Below are 23,639 nucleotides of genomic sequence, written 5' to 3' on the forward strand. Positions count from 1 at the left end.
CCCTCCCGGCCATGGAGGAGACGAGCACCAAGGTCCCCGATCCGGAGGGCCACCTGCCCCTCCGCCTTGAGAACCCGGACCCGGGGCCCTCTCCTGAGGAACCGGCGGGGGCGGCACGAGACCCCGGGGACCCCGGCAGGAGCGGGGAGCCCTCCTCCGAGGAGCCCCGGGGTGATTCATCCAAGTCGGGCCCCTTTGCGCCTCCAAAGGCAAGGAGCAAGAGGAGCGGGAGGAGGAGCCCCTCAGACCCCCCCCCCCCACCTCCGAGCATGTGCAGAGCAAAGCAGGGTGGCCTTTTGTGCCAAACGAGCCCCTTCCCTGGGTGGAAGGATAGGAGTAAACAAGTTGGCGAAGCCTCGCCTTGGCTTCCTGGAAAGGAGGAAGGAAAGTGAAAGCGGGACCCAAGAAGCTCCCTCTGGCTCAGGGGTCCCCAAACGATTTAACTGGAGGGCTGATTCATGCTTCCATCCTTCTTTGGAAGCTTTTAAGCAGAGGCTGGATGGCCATCTGTCGGGGGTGCTTTGAATGCGATTTCCTGCTTCTTGGCAGGGGGTTGGACTGGATGGCCCATGAGGTCTCTTCCAACTCTACTATTCTATGATTCTATGATTCTATGCTCCCTCAGACTGTTGAGGGGCCGAATTATCATTTGAAAAAAAAGAAAACCCCGAACAAATTCCTATGCTCACTGCACATGTCTGATTTGTAGTGCAAAAAAAACAACAACCCAGCAACAATTACTTATTTACCGGTATTTATTTACTACATTTATACTCAAAACGGCTTATGTACATACAATCTATATATATAAAAGAGTGATGGCATCAGGGCAGCGGACAAAACAACAAAAGTACAGGCCCCCCAATCTCGAAATTTGACAACACAACCCATCATCCATGCCTCCAGGTTGATACAACAAAAAGAAAAGAAAAATAAAGTCCTAATTAGAGGGAGAGCAATAATTTTTTTTATCCAATTGCTGCCAGTTTAGAGGGCTAATCTCTGCCCACTTGGTTGCCTAGCAACCAAGGGACAGCCAGGCTTCAGTTCGTGGACAGGCAGATTTAGGCCTCACTTAGGTTTCTTCCACAGATTATCTAATTTGCACTGGATTATATGGCAGTGTAGACTCAAGGCCCTTCCACACAGCTATATAACCCATTTAGAATCTTATATTATCTGCTTTGCACTGGATTATCTTGACTCCACACTGCCGTATAATCCACTTCAGTGTGCATTTTATATAGCTGTGAAGAAGGGGCCTCATATAATCCAGTTCTAAGCAGAGAATATAAGATTATCAATATACAGTAGACTCTCACTTATCCAACATAAACAGGCCGGCAGGATAAGTGAATATGTTGGATAATAAGAAGGGATTCAGGAAAAGCCGATTAAACATCAAATTAGGTAATCGTTATACAAATTAAGCACCAAAACATCATGTTATACAACAAATTTGACAGAAAAAGTAGTTCCATGCACAGTAATGCTATGTAGTAATTACAGTACTGTATTTACAAATTTACCACTAAAATATCACAATGAATTTAAAACACTGACTACAAAAACATTGATTATGAAAAGGCAGGCTGCGTTGGATAATCCAGAACATTGTATAAGCGAATGTTGGATAAGTGAGATTGTACTTTAATATGAAATAATTACTGGGATAGAATAATGCAGAACAATATAATCTCTAAAACCAGGACAGGAAATAAACAGGGGAATTCCACACAGGAAACAATCAGGGCCAGCTAACACCTCCCAACCAAGTATTCCCATCATCAAAGTCTGGCAAATCCTCTGTTTTCTCAGGGCCACAGACAGTAGAAGCACATAAAATATCGCAAACAACACCACTCTGAAAACAAGGGAATTCCAGACAGGAAACAATCAGGGCCAGCAAACACCTCCCAACAAAAAATTCACTCAGGGAGAAAACAGCCAGGCTTTAAAGCTGCAAGGCCATTACATCCTAATCATTTTTCCTAATTGCAGCATTCATACTTGCCTCCAACAGACAAAAAAAACCAATCAGAAATATTGTATATTCACAACCTTTAGGAAATAATATCCCCTGATGGTTAAAGCGCTGAGCTGCTGAACTTCTGGACCGAAAGGCCGCAGGTTTGAATTGGGGGAGCGGAGAGAGCCCCCACTGTTAGCCCCAGCTTCTGCCAACCCAGAAGTTCAAAAACATGCAAATGTGAGTGCATCAATAGGTACTGCTCCGGCGGGAAGGTAATGCCGCTCCATGCAGTCATCCCACATGACCTTGGAGGAGTCTACGGACAACGCTGGCTCTTCGGCTTAGAAATGGAGATGAGCACCAACCCCCAGAGAAAACCTTTACCCTTTACCTTAACTACCACCAATTCCTCAATACTTTATTTCCCATACCACCAGACTTCGCCACAGCAACGCGTGGCCGGGCACAGCTAGTCTATATATATAAAAGGATAAAGTTGCGGGCGCAGTGACTATAACAACAAAACTAAACATCCCAGAAATACGAAACTTGGCAACACAATGCAAAATCCTTGCCTCCTGGTTACAACAACACAATCACACCACAAAACCACAATCCGGACCCACAAAACTCACAACAACACATCATGACTATAACAACACAACTAAACGCCCTAGAAATACAAAACTTGGCAACACAATGCAAAAGCCTTACCTCCCAGTTGGAAGAACACAACCACACCACAAAACCACAATCCGGACCCAAAAAACTCACAACAACGCATTGTGACTATAACAACACAACTAAACCAGATGGCCATCTGTCTGAAAGGTTTGGGTGGGTTCTTCCTCCATGACAAAAAGAAAGAAAGGGGTTGGACTGGATGCAAACTACAAATTCCAGCACCCCATGGCATGGAGTCCATGCATTTCAATTAAAGGCCTCTTCCTTCTCCCTTTCCCCGCCATCCAACCCATTGACCCAGTTCCATGGCTCCGCAGGCAGGAAAGGCTGGGACGGATAGAACAAAGGAAGGAGGGAGGGAAGGGAAGCGAAGGAATGCCAAGGACAAGAGCCCTCCCTCTCTGCCCAGAAGGCCAAGAGCAAAAGGGAGAGAAAGGCCATTGATCCGGTTATATTTACCCTCCTTTCTGACCAATGTGTTCTTATCAGCGAGCTCAGGATCGGAGCAGAGAAAGGGAACAGCATAGGAATAAAGGAAACAAGGAGAGCACCCACTCTATCTATCCATCCACTCACCCACTAATAATAAACACCTACACAGGCAAGAATCAGCCATGCACTGTGTCTACAAGGCCATTCAGTGCTCATCCACCCCCCCAATCCCTACATTCACACTTGGCCTTCAAAAAAACAATTACAATAATAACAATGACAACAACAACAACAATAAGAATCAACACCATCACAGGCAAGAAGCAGCCAGGCACTGAGGCTGACAGGCCAGTCAGTGCTACACTGGGCCTCCAAAAAACAAAACAGTAGCATCTAACTTATCTAGCCTTCATGACCTCTACAACAACAATAATAATAAACACCTACACAGGCAAAACAAAAAAAACACTATTGTACCACAATAAGATGTAAACCGCACTCAACAGAATCAGACGTCACGATTAACAGCAAACCAAAGACAACAGGGATCTCAAGCAATTATCAATCAACACAAAAATTGAAAAAGGTAACAGACTTCAAATACTACTACTAATGTGAGTATAAAGAAGGGTGGAGGTCACAGCATAAATACAACCTAATGTAGACTGACCGACACCACCAGACTAAGCCACAGCAACGCGTGGCCGGGCACAGCTAGTATATTATATTATTAGCATAGCACAATATTAGCATTATATATATATATACTAGCTGTGCCCGGCCACGCGTTGCTGTGGCGTTGTCTGGTGGTGTTGGTGAAAAATTGTTGAGGTAGTGGTGGTATTGAATGTCTGTTGTATGGTTGTCTTTATGTTTAGTATGCACACTGAAGTGGATTATATGGCAGCGTGGAGTCAAGATAATCCAGTTCAAAACAGATAATATAAGATTCTAAATGGGCTATATAGCTGTGTGGAAGGGCCTTGAGTCTACACTGCCATATAATCCAGTTAAAATCTATAATCTGTGGAAGAGGCCTAAGTGAGGCCTAACTGTGCCTGTCCCCTGGGCTGAGTAGGTTGCTAGGAGACCAAGTGGGCAGAGCTTAGCCTTCTAACTGGCAGCAATTGGATAAAAACTATTATTCCTCTCCCTCTAATTAGGACTTTATTTTTCTTTTCTTTTTGTTGTATCAACCTAGAGCCGTGGATGATGGGTTGTGTTGTCAAATTTCGAGGTTGTGGGGCCTGTAGTTTTGTTGTTTTGTCCGCTGCCCTGATGCCATCACTCTTTTATATATATAGATATAGATATTGTACTATACCATTATACCATAATATTATTAGTAATATTACATTTAATATATAATATATTATTATTATTATATTATACAATATTATTATATTGTATTATTATTATTAGCCACCCTGAGTCTCCTATTGGGTGAGAAGGACGGGGTAGAAATACTGTAATAAATAAATAAATAAATAAATATATTGTATTACATTATAATATTATTATTAATATTATATGTATACACTATATATTGTACTGATCCATGTAGTTTTCATGGCAAGAATACTGGGGTGGTTTGCCATTGCCTTCCCCCGGGATTGTATTATATTATATACTAGTTGTGCCCAGCCACGCGTTGCTGTGGCTTAGTCTGGTGGTGTTGGTCAGTCTACATTAGGTTGTATTGATGCTGTGACCTCCACCCTTCTTCATACTCACATTAGTAGTAGTATTTGAAGTCTGTTACCTTCTTCAATTTTTGTGTTGATTGATAATTGCTTGAGATCCCTGTTGTCTTTGGTTTGTTGTTAGTTGTAATGTCTGATTCTGCTGAGTGCGGTTTATATTTTTATTGTGGTACAATAGTCTTTTTTTTTTGTTTTGCCTGTGTAGGTGTTTATTATTATTGTTGTTGTAGTGGTCATGAAGGTTGGATAAGTTAGATGCTACTGTATTGTTTTTTGGAGGCCCAGTGTAGCACTGACTGGCCTCTCAGCCTCAGTGCCTGGCTGCTTCTTGCCTGTGATGGTGTTGATTCTTATTGTTGTTGTTGTTGTCATTGTTATTATTGTAATTGTTTTTTTTGGAGGCCAAGTGTGAATGTAGGGATTGGGGAGGTGGATGAGTTGTGTTGTCAAATTTTGTATTTGTTATGAGTTTTGTGGGTCCGGATTGTGGTTTTGTGGTGTGGTTGTGTTGTTACAACTGAGAGGCAAGGCTTTTGTGTAGTGTTGCCAAGTTTTGTATTTCTGGGGCGTTTAGTTGTGTGCCAAGTTTTGTATTTCTGGGGCGTTTAGTTGTGTTGTTATAGTCACGATGCACTGTTGTGAGTTTTGTGGGTCCGGATTGTGGTTTTGTGGTGTGGTTGTGTTGTTACAATCGGGAGGGAATGCTTTTGTGTTGTGTTGCCAAGTTTCGTATTTCTGGGGCGTTTAGTTGTGTTGTTATAGTCATGATGCGTTGTTGTGAGTTTTGTGGGTCCGGATTGTGGTTTTGTGGTGTGGTTGTGTTGTTACAACTGGGAGGCAAGGCTTTTGCATTGTGTTGTCAAGTTTTATATTTGTGGGGCGTTTAGTTGTGTGCCAAGTTTCGTATTTCTGGGGCGTTTAGTTGTGTTGTTATAGTCACGATGCGTTGTTGTGAGTTTTATGGGTCCGGATTGTGGTTTTGTGGTGTGGTTGTGTTGTTACAACCTGGAGGGAAGGCTTTTGCATTGTGTTGCCAAGTTTCGTATTTCTGGGTCGTTTAGTTGTGTTGTTATAGTCACGATGCGTTGTTGTGAGTTTTGTGGGTCCTGTGTGGTTTTGTGGTGTGGTTGCGTTGTTACAACTGGGAGGCAAGTCTTTTGCATTGTGCTGCCAAGTTTTGTATTTCTGGGGCGTTTAGTTGTGTTGTTATCGCATGATGCGTTGTTGTGAGTTTTGTGGGTCTGGATTGTGGTTTTGTGGTGTGGTTGTGTTGTTGTAACCTGGAGGCAAGCCTTTTGCATTGTGTTGCCAAATTTCGTATTTCTGGGATGTTTAGTTTTGTTGTTATAGTCACTGCGCAAACAACTTTATCATTTTATATATATAGATTATATTATTAGCATATCATCATTTACAATATTTCATTTACAATATTGGTAAATGAAAGAACAATACAATATTTAAAAATAAAAATAATTTTAACCAACATACTGTAAACTTATCAGGATTGCAATGGGAAGTGTGGGCCTGCTTCTGGCCAATGAGATAATCAAATAGGATTGTTGGTGTTGTGCCTTCAAGTCATCTCATACATTGGGCGAGCCTGTTGTCGACCGCACTTTGGGGGATCGGGCCCTTAAGGAGAGACCCGACCCGGTCCTGAGGGAATGGACCTTGGCGAAGCCAAAAGGAGAATATAAGCCGCAATACAACCTGAAGCCTGAAATGAAGAAGGTCCGCCAAGTTGAAGGAAAATCCGCCAAGGAGTTTTTATTGAGCAATTCAGCTGAAAAGGACGCTAATAGCGATCATTCAATCTACTAGCGTAACATATGTTTCAAATAAAGCCATATTTATACAATGTTTCGGTCTGACAGCCCTTTGAATTTCCCGCCCTGCTCCCCCGCCCATCTGATCGCGGATAGGCTGGGAGGTTGAACGAGGCGGGCTTTCGTTTCCCGCCTTGCTCTGCTGGCCCAATGGGGAGCCGTTTTTCGTCCCCCCTCGGGCCAATCAGAGAGGAGGAGGCGGGAGCTATTGAAACAATGAGGTGACCGGACAGGAAATATCAGATTAATTCTGGCCCAGCCGATTTCTAAAGGAATTAATGGCACCCATCAAGGGTGTCCGGGGTCCTGTCACGTTCACAGATTTTAGATATGCCTTGGGGTGTCAGACGGGAAGTGGTGATGGGTGGTGATGAGCCGTCATTGACGGGCCCCACAGGGTGCCTTCCAGCGGCGTCCTGGCCTGGGATGTGACAATGTTTGCCTTGGGGGCGAGTCACCTTTAGGAATTTGGTGACTCTAAACCCTATATTGTCCATGCGATCGGAATGAGATTGGATTAAACTGTGGCAGATTATCCTTTTGTTTTTGGGAAGGGAGGTCTGGGTCATGGGGCTAAGGTTCACGTTGGGGTCATAATATTTCCCATTTGATTTCATGATTTGACAATTATATGGGATAAAGTGAAAATTAAAATAAAGTTGGAACATAAACCCAGCTGGGAAAAACACATATTTTCCGGGGATCCCAAAGAGTATAAATACATATAGGCAGATAGGTAGATTTCAAAGGGAGAATCCATAGAGGGGGGTTACATTGCACAAAGGGGGACCATGGATGATATAATCAACTGAAAACATTTGATAAGAATGAGGTTTACAACATCTGGGGAACCCAATATGGAAATTCATACAACAGTGGGTCATGAGGGTGTCCAGGTACATAGAATATGAAAATTCACAAATACATGAGGAAAAAGAGTTCATAAGGAATCCATAGAGATGGCATGGGGAAGGGGCACGTGTGGGTTGTAGTCTTTGGAAGTATAGGTTTTCATAAGTCCAGGGGTAGGTCTGGGGAAGAGTGTTCTTCTCCTTCATAAAATCAAGAAAGTATGAATGAAACGTGGAGGGCACCCGTCCGGGCACCCCCTGACAGCTGTAGAGGGTGAGGGTCCTTGGAGAACTATGTCTCCCCAGCGAGAGAGCGATCCCCCCCCATCCCCAGTTCACAGAAAGGGGCTAGGGATCTCTTAAACCCATTCCGCGGCTGCGGGGAGAGGAAAGTCCGGGATAAGGCAGCAGCTTGGCTTGAAAGGAGCCGTCGGTCCCGTTTGACAGTCAGCTGTTGAGGTGCCGAAAACTGGACCGATTCCGGTTCTGCTGGTTGTCTTCGAGTCAGGAGCCTTAGAAAGGGTTAGGACTAAAAGAGGAGCGTTCTAGGGGTAATTTTGATAGAGATATGAGCCAATTTATATCGTCCGCCATGTTAATCTATGGCCGAGAAATCTCATCCGGAGTTAAAGGGACGGGAGGGAGAGAGAGAGATTGCATGCAAAGGAGGGAGTCAGAGAAAAGATACAAAATAACCAGATAGAGAGTGTTATTGTTAAAATAAATGCTACTTTTATTGGGGGGATTTGTTACATAGTTCAGGGAAGGGGAAAATGAAGAAAAAAAGTCTTTTAATAATAGTCTGCTGCGGTCCCGCTTTGTTCCTTTGGAGAGTAACCTGCGGAACTCTCCGCTGCGTTTTTAAATTAATTTAAAAGCCGGGGTTTGGGTCATCATATTCCCCACTCGGTAAGGGCGGGGCGAGATGGGCGGAGCCTATTTCGCCCCTGCCCTACCGCATAAGCATTATAACCTCTTAACGGCAGCATGGCCATCTGCTGAGAGGGGTTCGAATGGTTCTTTTTGCGACAAATTTGGAACAGAGTGGGCAAATGTGACCAGCAGCAGCTTATTATTAGAAGGAGAAGGATTACAGCTAAAAAGAGGAGAAAACCTTTCCTCAGCCAGTCTAAAGAAGGGAGCCAGTCGGTCAGAAAACTAAGGTCGAATCCAGTTGTCTCCTTAATTCCTGAGGCCAAATCATTCAAACTCTCGATGGATTTATGAATCATAGGAGTCTGGTCTGTCAAATTAAAGCAGCACATGTGCCTTACGCTCTCACAGCCATAGTGGTTCTTTAATAGGAGGAAATCAATAGCTGCCCTGTTATCTAATACAGCCTCCCGCAGCTCATGCATTTCCTTTGCCACCGATGCCAAGGCTTGAGAGGTATAATTGATGTTTTTGACCAGTGCACAGGCCAGATGCTTTATGGCCCTATAATTCATGGCTGAGGCCACTCCAGGAGTGAACAATGCAGCCGCCACAAATTGTGGGATGCCTTTTAGTACCACTGAGGGGTCACAATTGGGATCCAAGTTTTGAATGGATCTTGCCTTCCGACCCAAAGAGTGTGCCAATTCTAAGTCGTTCTTGGAAGGCATAAAAAGAGACAGCCTACCCAAGGCACAATTCCCCATGGAGGTGTTGGCAGGTAGATAACCATAGGCTGTCTGTCCACACAGGAAAAACCATCCTGGGGGCAGGACCAGATGGGCATTCAGATGAGACAGTTTTTCTACATGGGTGCAATTTAGAGAGTTGTCAATGGGAAGCTGATGGCATTTGCCGGTGCAGGTGGGAATTTGAAAACAATTTTCTGCTTGAGGAACATGAGCAAGGCGGATGGTAGCCATGCCGGGCAACTTGTCCATGGAGACTCTTCCCCAGTTAGAGAGATCTCTATAAGACATATCCTTTGGGATGTCTTGGAACATGGTATAATTTCTAAAAACTTCCAGAGGTTCTGGTATGCCAATTAAACAGGTGGAAAACAGGTCTGTGGCAGAGGCTCCACTAGACAGGCAAAAGTCTGAGACATTTAAGGCCTTTGTGGCCAACTGTTGCCAGAAGTTTACTTTAGAAGAAAGCCATTCATACAACACCGGGCTAGAACTGGCAGGGAGAGTCAGAGAAAGAATGAGAATTAGGGTTAGCATTTTCTAGGGTTAGTACCCTGGACAGCTCCCAGCAGGGAAAGATAGGAAAGAGCAGGGAGAGAAAAATAGAGGGAAAATTAGAACTCACGGCTCCTGATTCAGCACGCTGGATAGCTCCCAGTGGAATCGCGGCGTTAGTTCTTCCGAGCGGGGGGGGGGGGGGGGGGTTGAAGTGAGGGCCGATTTGACAGCTGTCAAAGTGAGCTGTCAAATGTTTGTAGGTCCAAATGGGGGTGTTCCCGTGGTGCTAGAAGGATGGAATTTGGAGGGGTCCTTGGAGGGGGTCTTGTGTTTCCGTCTCTGGCGTTTGGCCTTTCTCCGGACCTCGGGAGGGTGTGGGTCAGGACAGCTTGCGGGCGGCGGGCCCTGAGGAGGTGTTTTCCGGAACAACACCTTCAGGTCGTCTCCCGGCTCAGCAGTCCACAGGTCTTTGTCTTCCTCACCGCTGGTGGGGGCTGGTTCTGGTTCAGGAGCACTTTTGATGGATCCTGGCATGGATTCCAGCACCTTGCAAGCGATGCAGGAGGTCAGGAGGACTTCGAGGTGGATGTGATGCCATCTTCACCAGGCGCCTCCTAGTGTCCACAGCCAGGTCCAGCACCTCCACCCAGGAAGGGGGTCCGAGGGGTAGAGAATGCCTCAAGACAGCAAAGAAAAGAGATCACGTGTCCCCTCCCCACTCCCCTTGCCCCCAAGACCCTAAGTGTGGAGGGTTAGTTTTATAAGGAAGAAAAAAAGGAGGAAAAAAATGGAAATAAATCATTCATACCTTCTGGGACATTTTCAATACTGAAGGTTCCTCTGGCACCCTCGCAGCCATGTTAGGGCTCCCCACTTGCACCTGACCCAGCGACCAACAGTGAGGGTCCTGTTCGTGGCTCCATGGGGACACACCTTTAGCCTCTTCTCAGGTGAGGGGGGTCGCCCTTACCTGCCAGCCTTCTCCTGGTCTCGTGGGGGCGCCCTTTCCTCCCTGCATTAGAAGGGGGATGTTCTTCTACTCAGGGTCAGCCTTACGACCCCTGCCAGGGGTTGGAGCCAGCTTGTGGGTGGGGGCCTCATCACCGTGATGGCACCCCACTGGTTGCTCTCGCCTTATCTGAGCTGGATTTCTCAGAGTCCCTTTATAGCCACAGGAGCGGATGATGGTCCTGGTAGTCCAGGTCGGAGTGGAGTGCCTTCCATGTGGGGTGCCAGGATCCCCATTCTACAATTCCCAACGGTCCCTTTATACTGAGAGAGTGTTAGTAAAACCCTTAACCCATTGTATACACAGTCATTCAAGAGATAGCAAACAAGAGGGAGAGAGAGAAACAGAGAGGATAGCTCAAGGAAGAAAATCATGAGGAAAAGGAACAAAACTTGGTTCCCCACATTTAAAGGACAGACAAAGCTCCAATGTCAAGGCAATCAAACAAAGAATACTACTCAGAGAACAGGGAAGCCCCACGCAGGACTCAGCCAGTCTCTGAAGATGGAAGGTTTTCCAAAGATACACAATAACCCCCAGAGAGGAGGGGGGGGGGCTGAGAGGGAGATTCAAAAAGGGGGGTTTTTGCAGGGTTGCTCAAAGGGATTGGGTGAGGAAAAAAGAAAAAGGGAAAGGAGTTTTTGAGGACACAGGATCCTTCAGTTTGACTCAAAAAAATTTCAGAAGCAGATTGCTTTGAAAAGGAGGGAGAGAGGGGAAAATAATTCTTTGGAGAACTATTGACCCAATATCCAGGCTTCAGATAAAACAGAGGATGGCAATGGATGTCTTATGGTCTCTGAACAGTCAATTCCTCCTTCCCCTGCCTCATCCCCCCCAGGGCCCCTCCTTTCCCCCTGTTCCTCTGGCCAAAAAGGACGAGCGAGAGGAAGAGAGGGAGAGATTAAGGGAGGGGGGCTGCAAGGGGGAAGAAGTCTTGGGGTGGAAGGGAAAAAAGGCTTAGAGGGATCCGGTTTGGGGGGGTGGAGAGGGAATAGGAGGTTGGGAAACGGAGGGGAGATGGGGCTGAGGGAAAACAGAGGGCTGGAAAACGGAGGGGGACGGGGTGAAATGGCAGGGAGTTGGAAGAGTGAGTCTGGGAGAGTGGGATCCCGGGAAGCCGAGGTTCCCTTGAAGGGTCGATTTGGGGGTTCTGGGTCGGTGTAGGACTCAGGGTGAGGAGAAAAGGTGGGGATGGGGATTGGAGGAGGGGGCTGATGGGGTGGGGAGAAGGCAAGCAAATGTGTCCAGAAAATCCTCTGGAGGAGGGGGTAAGGGGAAAAGGGTCTAGGGGGGAATCTTTGGGGGGGTTATTTTTGGAGCCCAAATCTCTGCATGGGAAGACGTGGACCCCCCTCCCCCCCCTCCGATTCTCTCCCTGGCTTAGGGCCATGAACATTGCAGCATAAGCAAGTTGGGACCACTTGCCCTCCCCCTGGCGAGTCACCTTAGGTCAACACTCCGAATTCGGCGACTTGAGCAAGGGGGGGCAAGCTGTTCCCCCTTCAAGGGCCACAAGGGGCCACTTATGTGCTCTGAGTTAGCCCAACCTGGCCTGCACCATGTTTTTCGATGCAAAGCCCACCCCAATTGGCCAGGATCTTTCCCAATGGAGAATCCCTGGGGATGTCTGCTGGGGTGGGACACCCTAGACGTGCTTGAACAAACACCCATTCTTGGCTCAACCCCTGCCCAGTACCTGACAGTTAACGGAGTAACGACTCACCCAACCGGCTAGGTGCCGCTCGTCCTACCGAGAGTTCCCTTCACCAAGACTGAATGGCTGGCGTCCGTGGAATCCGCAGGTGCCCCGGGAACACAACCGTTCCCCTACCCCGCGATTCTTGAACCTGTAATCTTACAAGCCAGACTGTTCTCACACGCCCCCCGGGTGCCAGATTTTCCCGCGTTTCACCAGGAATTTGTTACCGAGCCCTGATCCGAAGTGCAATACATCCAGGGATCCTCCCACCTGGGTCTCAACAACGGGGCCGGTTCCCTTTTATTTTTACAGGGCGTCCCCTGTTTCACGTTGGCGCCTTTCCTTCGAGGAGCTAAAAATCTGCTTCCTCCTATCTGGCTCCTTTGATCAGTACCCTGAATCAGATCTAGAGGGAGAAAGGGACTGCCAGAGAAATTTGGATGTGAAATGAGGTCAAATTGTTGGTCGGAGGGCCCTCCTTGCAGCCGTTTCTCTCCCCAACCTGTCCCAGAATATCTGGACCAAGGTCGCCGCTTGGAATTTTAGCCTAGAAATTGATCTTTGGAACTTCCAAGCAAGTCCCTTCGTGGTAAAGCCAAATTATGTTGTCGACCGCACTTTGGGGGATCGGGCCCTTAAGGAGAGACCCGACCCGGTCCTGAGGGAACGGACCTTGGCGAAGCCAAAAGGAGAATATAAGCCGCAATACAACCTGAAGCCTGAAATGAAGAAGGTCCGCCAAGTTGAAGGAAAATCCGCCAAGGAGTTTTTATTGAGCAATTCAGCTGAAAAGGACGCTAATAGCGATCATTCAATCTACTAGCGTAACATATGTTTCAAATAAAGCCATATTTATACAATGTTTCGGTCTGACAGCCCTTTGAATTTCCCGCCCTGCTCCCCCACCCATCTGATCGCGGATAGGCTGGGAGGTTGAACGAGGCGGGCTTTCGTTTCCCGCCTTGCTCTGCTGGCCCAATGGGGAGCCGTTTTTCGTCCCCCCTCGGGCCAATCAGAGAGGAGGAGGCGGGAGCTATTGAAACAATGAGGTGACCGGACAGGAAATATCAGATTAATTCTGGCCCAGCCGATTTCTAAAGGAATTAATGGCACCCATCAAGGGTGTCCGGGGTCCTGTCACGTTCACAGATTTTAGATATGCCTTGGGGTGTCAGACGGGAAGTGGTGATGGGTGGTGATGAGCCGTCATTGACGGGCCCCACAGGGTGCCTTCCAGCGGCGTCCTGGCCTGGGATGTGACAATGTTTGCCTTGGGGGCGAGTCACCTTTAGGAATTTGGTGACTCTAAACCCTATATTGTCCATGCGATCGGAATGAGATTGGATTAAACTGTGGCAGATTATCCTTTTGTTTTTGGGAAGGGAGGTCTGGGTCATGGGGCTAAGGTTCACGTTGGGGTCATAATATTTCCCATTTGATTTCATGATTTGACAATTATATGGGATAAAGTGAAAATTAAAATAAAGTTGGAACATAAACCCAGCTGGGAAAAACACATATTTTCCGGGGATCCCAAAGAGTATAAATACATATAGGCAGATAGGTAGATTTCAAAGGGAGAATCCATAGAGGGGGGTTACATTGCACAAAGGGGGACCATGGATGATATAATCAACTGAAAACATTTGATAAGAATGAGGTTTACAACATCTGGGGAACCCAATATGGAAATTCATACAACAGTGGGTCATGAGGGTGTCCAGGTACATAGAATATGAAAATTCACAAATACATGAGGAAAAAGAGTTCATAAGGAATCCATAGAGATGGCATGGGGAAGGGGCACGTGTGGGTTGTAGTCTTTGGAAGTATAGGTTTTCATAAGTCCAGGGGTAGGTCTGGGGAAGAGTGTTCTTCTCCTTCATAAAATCAAGAAAGTATGAATGAAACGTGGAGGGCACCCGTCCGGGCACCCCCTGACAGCTGTAGAGGGTGAGGGTCCTTGGAGAACTATGTCTCCCCAGCGAGAGAGCGATCCCCCCCCATCCCCAGTTCACAGAAAGGGGCTAGGGATCTCTTAAACCCATTCCGCGGCTGCGGGGAGAGGAAAGTCCGGGATAAGGCAGCAGCTTGGCTTGAAAGGAGCCGTCGGTCCCGTTTGACAGTCAGCTGTTGAGGTGCCGAAAACTGGACCGATTCCGGTTCTGCTGGTTGTCTTCGAGTCAGGAGCCTTAGAAAGGGTTAGGACTAAAAGAGGAGCGTTCTAGGGGTAATTTTGATAGAGATATGAGCCAATTTATATCGTCCGCCATGTTAATCTATGGCCGAGAAATCTCATCCGGAGTTAAAGGGACGGGAGGGAGAGAGAGAGATTGCATGCAAAGGAGGGAGTCAGAGAAAAGATACAAAATAACCAGATAGAGAGTGTTATTGTTAAAATAAATGCTACTTTTATTGGGGGGATTTGTTACATAGTTCAGGGAAGGGGAAAATGAAGAAAAAAAGTCTTTTAATAATAGTCTGCTGCGGTCCCGCTTTGTTCCTTTGGAGAGTAACCTGCGGAACTCTCCGCTGCGTTTTTAAATTAATTTAAAAGCCGGGGTTTGGGTCATCAAGCCTAAGTCTAAAACTGAGGGCGGGGGCCAGGTAAATGACCTTGGAGGGCTGCATCTGGCCCCCGGGCCTTAGTTTGGGGACCCCTGCTCTGGCTGAAGGGGAACTATTTTATTTATTATTTATTTATTTACAGCATTTATATTCCGGCCTTCTTTCTCACCCTGAAGGGGACTCAGGGCGGATCACATTACACATGTAGGCAAACATTCAATGCCTTTTAACATAGAACAAAGACAAGACAAACATAGGCTCCGAGCGGGCCTCGAACTCATGACCTCCTGGTCAGAGTGATTCATTGCAGCTGGTTGCAGCTGGCTTGCTCTCCAGCCTGCGCCACAGCCCTTCCAAAAGTAACTAGACCTCCCAAAGTAACTAGAGCACCAGGCCTGGGCCAACTTGGACTTCACCTCCCACCATTCCTAACAACCGAAGTCCAAAACACCTGGAGGGAGGGCCCAAGTTGGCCCAGGCCTGATCTAGACCTTCTTAAGGGTCCAGCAGGTGCAGATCCCAGGCCGCAAAGGACAAGCCCAGAGGAATAAGAGTGAAGTGTTGTCAAAGGTGTTGTTGAAGGCTTTCATGGCCAGGGTTGTTGTATGTTTTCCGGGCTGTATGGCCATGTTCTATCTAGAAGTATTCTCTCCTGACCTTTCGCCCACAAAATGTATGCATGGTGTTCTTGCCATACATCAAGGGAACCACTGACCGCATAGGCAAACTGATGAAGAAACACAACCTACAAACCATCTACAGACCCACAAAGAAAATCCAACAAATGCTACGGTCAGCGAAGGACAAGGCAGAAGAAGACATCTCGTGTGAGGGCAAGGAAGGACAGGCCAGACAGAAGGGGGAACCCAGCCTGGGAATGGCACCCCAAAATGGCTGTTTTGTGCTTGATGTCATTGTAAGTCTCCCCCATTTTGCTCCTTTTAAGGAACCCGAAAGTGGAGCCGGTTCAGATGAAGACAAAGGGTCCATTGAGGCTCTCCTTGTATCTCTTCATTCCAGATTCAAGGTGAGTCCCCTTCTGTCCCATGCCGGAAACGGGTGCACCGGGCAGACTCCAAAGGGTTCTTTGGGCGCCAAACCCTGACACATTTCGCAAAGCATAGAATCCTAGAGATGGGAGGGACCCCAAAGCCCATCTAGTCCACCCCTGCTGCCACTCAGGAAGGCATATTCAAATCAGACCAGGCAGATGGTCATCCAGAATCTGCTTTAAAAAGCCCTGGAGAAAGAAAGAGACCCCACTGGACTCCAAGGCAGGGCATATCCTTTTTAGATTTGGAAGGGACTCCTAAGGGCAGAAAGGCACAATTGATGCCCTCCTGACAGATGACCATCCAGCCCCTGGCAAAAGACTACCTACCTAAGTCATTGAAGTCAGGCAGGCTCCCTCCCTCCTCTCCTTCCGTAGGAAGGTTAAAACTTGGTTCTGGGGCCAGGCTTTTGAATAATAACTGGCAGCGTTAATTATTATCATGTACGCTGAACTCAATCGACAGACCCAGTTTTTTGAACTGAACACGCCTACCTGTATTTTATAATGTGTTTTATGAATACTGATGTAAGTTAATAATGATTTTTTAACTGATTTATATTGCACTGTATAATATAAGATATAATTTTTATATATGCGTTTTATTGTAAGCCGCCCTGAGTCCCCTGTTGGGTGAGAAGGGCGGGATATAAATATTGTAATAAATAAATAAGAAATAAATAAGTATCCAACAGAGCCTCCTTCCCTGGCGGTTTGTAAGCAGAGTCTGGGTGGCCATCTGTCAGGAGGGCTTTGATTGTGTCTTCCTGACAGAAAGGGGTTGGACTGGATATCCCTTGGGGTCTCCTCCAATCCCAGGGATCTATGACCATTTCCCACTGTGGTTCCCATCCTGGGGATCCTGCTCTCTCCCTTCAGAACTGCCCATTTGGCCCCCGGCTCTAGAGGGTTCCCTTTCCGCACTTGTCTTGCTTGGGGCCGGGCTGTGGCGCAGCTGGCTAGTAACCAGCTGCTATAAATCACTACTGACAGAGAGGTCATGAGTTCGAAGCCCGGGTCGAGTTAAGCCTCCGACCATTAATAGCCCCGGCTTGCTGTTGACCTATGCAGCCCCGAAAGACAGTTGCATCTGTCAATTAGGGAAATTTAGGGACGCTTTATGCGGGGAGGCTAATTTACAACACCATAAAACTGCCAGCAAAACACGAGGAAAGGAATGAGGAAGTACAGCCACTTCTGGATGGTGAAGCAACAGCTCCCCCTGTGGCCGGAATCGTGAAGCTGGGAAAAATGTTAAAAATGCCTCTGAGTCTGTCTAATGTATGTTGTTTGTCTGTTGGCATTGAATGTTTGCCATATATGTGTTCATTGTAATCCTCCCTGAGTCCCCTTCGGGGTGAGAAAGAAGGGCGGAATATAAATACTGTAAATAAATAAATAAATAAACCTGCAGACTTGTCCTCCTTTGCAGGCTGTGAACCAATTCAAAGACCCTGCAGCCAGGGAACTTCTCGAAGCCATGCCGGTGCCAGCTGAAGCTTTTGCCCGTCTCTTGCAAGAAAAGGAGCAACGGCAAGCATCCCATGAGACAGAAGTGGCCCGTCTCAAGGCTGAGATTCAGCGGCTGCAGCAGGAGATCCAGGAGGAAGCCCAAACGCTCCTGGAAGTGGCCCGGCTCAGGGCTGAGAATCAACAGCTTCGGCAAAAGCTCAAAGACGCCCGGAGAAGCCAGGGGCCAGGATACTTAACTTCGATGTTTCCATGGTCTAAAACAGGTGGGTGAAATGGCACCAGGGCAGTCAAAGGGAAACATGGGAGGAGGCCGCACTTATTTCTATGCATGAATCCAAAGTGCAGGGCTGGGGCGGTTCAGTTGTTCTGCATTACAGTCTTATCCTGAAGAGCTACTCCGGGGTCAGTTTGCACAACATCATCACCTCAAAGGCTGCCTCTACCCTGTAGAATGAAGGCAGTTCAATGCCACTTAAACTGCTGTGGCTCCATGCGATGGGATGCTGGTCGTTGTCATCTTGCACAGTCCTTATCCTTTGCTACTAAACGCATTGGTGCCTCAATGAATTGTAATTGTTGTTATTATTCGATAATTGACAAACTGAGAACAGGCTTTTCTTTCTGCAGCCCTGGAGACTGGGACTCAGAGCCAAGGGTTCAAATGACAGGAAAAGAGATTCCACCTGAAAATTGGAAAGGACATCCCAACTCTAAAAAGAGTTGTTCAACTGTGAAACTCTCTGCCTAAGAGTCCAGTGGAAGCTCCTTCCTTGGAGGCTTTTAAACAGAGGCTGGATGGCCATCTGTCGAGGGTGCTTTGATTGTGCTTTTCGTGTCTGGCAGAAGGGTTGGACTGGATGGCCCATATGGTCTCGTCTAACTCTATTATTCTATTCTCTCCCCTCCCCCTTTCCTTCCAAATTATGAGATTCAAAGCAGACACAACTCCCCACCAGGTTCCATACCTTGGAGCCATGACAATTAAATGGTGTCAAGCCACATTCATTCTACAGTGTAGATGTGCCCATAGTTTGCCCTGTGTGATAGGTTGGGAGTTAGGTCCATTGGTGATCAGGAAGTGGTGAGACTTCATTGCCATCATGTCAGCTTTGAGGAAGCCTGTCAGACCCCCTTCCTTTTGTCCCATGTGGGTGTCGGCGTGGATGAGGGTCAGGGTGCGAGCTGGGTGGGAGTATCTTCAAGCTCCATCAATCATCTTCTCCAGCACCCTGATGAATTGGTTGCAATCGTCTGCCACACCGATTCCTCTGTTCAAATGTCAGACTCAAACACATTCGTAGTCTGAAGTCCAAACATTTATTTCAATATCTATAATACATATTTACAAAGCATAGCAAAAGCCATTGCTCTGAGCTGGCATTTCTCTTCAGCCTCTCCCCTCGGCAAGCACAGCTCAACTCACACAGAGATAAGAAACACATTCCACAGTCTAGGAAGTTCCGACCTCCAAGGCCGGAAATCATGCCTGATATCATGCCTGAAATCAAGGCCGGGCTGTGGCGCAGCTGGCTAGTAACCAGCTGCTATAAATCACTACTGACCAAGAGGTCATGAGTTCAAAGCCCGGGTCGGGTTAAGCTTCTGACCATTAATAGCCCCGGCTTGCTGTTGACCTATGCAGCCCCGAAAGACAGTTGCACCTGTCAATTAGGGAAATTTAGGGACGCTTTATGCGGGAGGCTAATTTACAACACCATAAAACTACCAGCAAAACACGAGGAAAGGAATGAGGAAGTACAGTACAGCCACTACTGGACGGTGAAGCAACAGCTCCCCCTGTGGCCTGGAAAAATGTTTAAAAAATGCCTCTGTGTCTGTCTAAACTGAATGTTGTTTGTCTGTTGGCATTGAATGTTTGCCATATATGTGTTCATCATTGTAATCCGCCCTGAGTCCCCTTCGGGGTGAGAAGGGCGGAATATACATACTGTAAATAAATAATAAATAAATGATAGGTCAGTCTAACTAGCCTGCTGTCAACTGTTTCATTACTGAAACACACACTCTTGCGCAACAGCAGAAAACACTTGATTTACATTTCATACACCACAACCAAAATCCAACAGTGGGATCCAAGGACACTGCAAGAGCCCTTGGGTGTATTTCCAGGCTCATCCTGCTTGTGATCTGTCTTGGAGCGATGCATGTGCAGTTGAGGGTCCAGGGGTCAGAGTCATGCTGAGCTGCAAAACCCAGTGGTGGTCTTCTGTGAGGCACACTTTCTCAAGACTCCGAGGAAGGTGACGTCTTCAAAGTGCGGCTTAGATGCACCTCAAAAGAGCTTTGTCCCTCTTCTCTTCCCCTTCCCATTCCCCAGATTTCCATATCCAGGTCCGTGTCACCGCGAAGACTGGTGGCTGTGAAAAGCAGTTCTTAAAGAAGGTCTCTGACCACCTTTCTGATCATCGTATCAACCTCAAGGTGGAGAAGTACCGAGAGGGCTCCGGCCACTTCCTGGTGGTCTTCTGCCCGGTGCTGTCCCGGGTGGGCACCGACATGGACAACGCTCTTGAGGGTCTCCAAGGTCAGTCCAGGCTTGCCATGTCTAACTCCTTTTTGCAAAGCCCTTCCACACCAAGGCAGCCCTTTTGCATTTCCTCCTTGGGATGAATAGCTGGCTGCCTTTCAGCTGCAGCCTTGGCACCAGGAGGGCATCAGGGGAAAATGAGAAGCAGACTTTGGGTATTTGGTTACAGCAAGCAAGGCGACAAGGCTGGAGCTGGGAAAGAATGGGATCCTGCTCTGGCCAATCCTACTGCTGTCAAAAGTAAACAGCAAAAGTATGACACTCCGGCAGGAAAACAAAAATGAGGGCCAGGTTTCTCTCACTTCCTGCTCTTAACTAGGAGTGATTTGTAGGTTGGATGGTTGTAACTCTAGTATCTAAATTATCTAGATCCATTTCATTCTGGTTTCAAGCCTGGCTATGGAACAGAGACAGCCTTGGTTGCCTTGGTGGATGACCAATGAAGAGAGCTGGACAGGGGAGGGTGTCCCTTTGGTTCACCTAGACCTCTCAGCAGTTCTGAGTCATCTCCCTGGGATGGGACTGTTAATGTGGAATTTGTGTATTAGTAGTGTTTAAATGAAATTTGTGTCTGGCATGTATTGCATACTGATTGCATCATCCAGAGTATGCTCTAGTCTGTAAAGAGTTAATGACTGAGAAGCTGTGTTGACCTTGATGTGTGGCTGGAACTGGGGAGTGTCCAGACACAAATGTGTTTGTACATTAATAATAATAATAATAATAAAAAAACTTTATTTATACCCCGCCACCATCTCCCCAATGGGGACTCGGGGCGGCTTACATGGGGCCATGCCCAGAACAATACAATGTAAACAGCATATAAAAGAACAGCACAACACAATACAATAAACAATACAGTAAATAATATCCATTACAAAATAAAACAAGGAGACAATAAAAACAAGGGCAGACCACATGAACATTAAGTTAAAACTCGGGGTGAGGAAGACATAAAAATAAAAACCACAGCGAACAGGGTCATAAGGGAGTGGGGTATTCTGGAGGATAGATATTAGGGGGAGCAACGGAAAAGAAATATAAAATACTTTTGCAGGTTTGTGATCCCACCAGTTCTTTGCTCCTGGGAGGTGGTACTTGAGGCACAAGTTCCAATGAATCATTTGGGCCACAGAGTTGTGCCTCTGTTTGTAGTCTGTCTGTGCGATTTTCTTACAGCAGCTGAGGATGTGATCAATGGTTTCGTCAGTTTACTTGCAGAGTCTGCATTTTGGGTCATCAGCTGATTTTTCAATCTTGGCCTGAATTGCATTTGTTCTGATGGCTTGCTCCTGGGCTGCAAGGATCAGGCCTTCTGTCTCCTTCTTCAGGGTCCCATTCGTGAGCCAGAGCCAGGTCTTCTCCTTGTCAGCTTTTCCTTCAATTTTGTCAAGGAATTTTCCGCACAATGTTTTGTTGTGCCAGCTGTCAGCTTTAGTTTGTAGTGCGGTTTTCTTGTACTGGTTTTTTGTCTGCTGTGCTTTGAGGAGTTTCTGATTTTTGAATTCAATCAAACAGGTTCTTCACTCTGCTTGACATATTCTGCCAGGGCATGTTCTTCTTCTTTGACTGCTTGTTTACTTGTAAGAGTCCTCTGCCCCCTGATCTTTTAGGCATTTATAGTCGGTCAATATCACTGCGAGGGTGCAGTGAATGATGAATGGTCATGAGTTTTCTTGTTTTTCTGTCTAAGTTCCACTTGTGCCCAGTTCATGATGCCAGCAGTTTATCTTATGACAGATATGGCCCAGGTGTTTATGGCCTTGATGGGTGCCACCTTGACATGGGGGGGGGGGGGCTTAACCATTCTGAGGAAGCTGAGGGCTGTGCTGGCGGTAGTGTAACTACCGGCAGGTCCAACCAAGCCAGAGAGGCCTCAGCTGTGGAATGGAACCAAGAGCACCTAACCCATTAGCATTATGGAGAAACAAACCAAAACAAAGTCTCTACTGGCTTGGTCATCGTCCAGGATAAAAAGAACCGCAATGGATGCTGCTGATTCTGGACATCCATTGACAAGTGGGCTATGGAATCAAAATACAAATGAACAGTCACAGAAGCGGCAGAAATATACAATGCCAGAAAACCGCACTATTATTATTATTATTATTATTATTATTATTATTATTATTATTATTATTACTATTACTATTACTATTACTATTATTCAGGACAGCCTGTAGTGCAAACAGCAACCTCCTTCAGTTTCCCTTCTGAGCGTGCACAAACAGCAAGTCAGAGAGAAAAAATATTAGATACGTCTGCTTCACCTGCTGGTCCCAGAAATTGCAGACACCCATTTCCCCCCCAAAACTCTCACAGAAGAGACTGCCAGGGCCACCCAATCTATCACAAAGGAAAGCACAAACCAGGCATTCCCCACAGCTTCCATTGTTTTTGTGTTTCCAGGTGAGCCGAAGGCTGTCTTGGTGATGCTGCATCACAAACCGAAGGAATCCAACTACTTTGTGAGCACCAAGTGGCAGGCACAACACCCGGCCGTGGTGCGCACCGTTCACGCTCGCTACACCATCCACGAAGGCTTCTACGCTTGCCCGATGAATGAGGAGGCCGTGGCCATTGTGGCCGAAGTCCTTGAAGACCACTGCAAAGGGGGGGGGGAGAGACCCCGCAATCCCTGGCGCTCCGTCCAAGTCTCAGAATCTGTAGTTTTTTCTGGACGCGGCTAGCTGCCAGGCATCTCATTATTGGGAGGAAGAGGACATAAAGGATAAGGATGTTGTTGACTATTATCTATATATATAAAAGAGTGATGGAATCCTGGCGACCAACAAAACAACAAAACTAAACATCCCACAACCTCGAAAATTGACAGCACAACCCCTCATCCACGCCTCTAGGTTGATACAACAAAAAGAAAATAAAAATAAAGTCCTAATTAGACAGAGAGGAATAATTGCTTTTATCCAATTGCTGCCGGTTAGAAGGCTAAGCTCCACCCACTTGGTCTCCTAGCAACCCACTCAGCCCAAGGGACAGGCAGAGTTAGGCCTCACTTAGGCCTCTTCCACACTGCCTATAAAATACAGATTATCTAATTTTAACTGGATTATATGGCAGTATAGACTCAAGGCTCTTTCACACAGCACACAATCCAAGCATTCACAACACATGGACAACGTATAAATACTATATAATACTACACAGGGACATAGACCCCCTCTACCCTCACCACTTTCACAGTACACAAACAACCAAATGCATACTAAACATAAAGACAACCATACAACAGACATTCAATACCACCACTACCTCAACAATTTCTCACCAACACCACCAGACAACGCCACAGCAACGCGCGGCCGGGCACAGCTAGTATTATCCTAAAATTATTATTTTACGCTGGGCTCTCTTTACCCACAGATTCCACGATCTATGGCTTGGAATATTTCCAGTAAAAACAAAACTTTGGTTTTTACTACTAAATATACAGTAGTTTGGTACTCAGCGAAGCAGGGGATCCAGTAGGCGCAGAGTCCAGCCAGCAAAGGACAAACTCAGGGGAGTAATAATGGATGGTGATGATGCTAAAAAGGAACCATACTAATCACATCAAGACAAAGTAATACAACTTGGGAAACTTTCTCTTTCTGGCTTGAAAGAGTGTTCTTTCCTGTTTAATTGTATGTTTGTTTTGTATTTGTAATCCGCCCCGAGTCCCCCTGGGGAGATGGAG

General features: G+C 46.7%; 1 protein-coding gene across 2 annotated transcripts; it reads left to right on the forward strand.

Moving 5' to 3' along the window:
• LOC103278385 (uncharacterized) lies at positions 1-23,548 on the forward strand. 2 transcript variants are annotated; one of them, XM_062969104.1, is made up of 4 exons: positions 1-209; positions 17,354-17,657; positions 19,733-19,939; positions 22,352-23,548. In XM_062969104.1, exons 1-4 carry the CDS (start codon positions 12-14, stop codon positions 22,630-22,632), a joined length of 990 nt encoding a protein of 329 aa, XP_062825174.1. In that variant the 5' UTR covers positions 1-11; the 3' UTR covers positions 22,633-23,548. The 2 variants fall into 2 exon arrangements, with proteins under 2 accessions (XP_062825174.1, XP_008105897.2); XM_008107690.3 differs by lacking the exon at positions 1-209 and adding an exon at positions 14,938-15,897.
• Positions 23,549-23,639: the final 91 nt, after the last annotated feature.

The sequence above is a fragment of the Anolis carolinensis genome, chromosome 1 (assembly GCF_035594765.1).
Source record: "Anolis carolinensis isolate JA03-04 chromosome 1, rAnoCar3.1.pri, whole genome shotgun sequence".
In the NCBI taxonomy this organism is placed as follows: domain Eukaryota; kingdom Metazoa; phylum Chordata; class Lepidosauria; order Squamata; family Dactyloidae; genus Anolis; species Anolis carolinensis.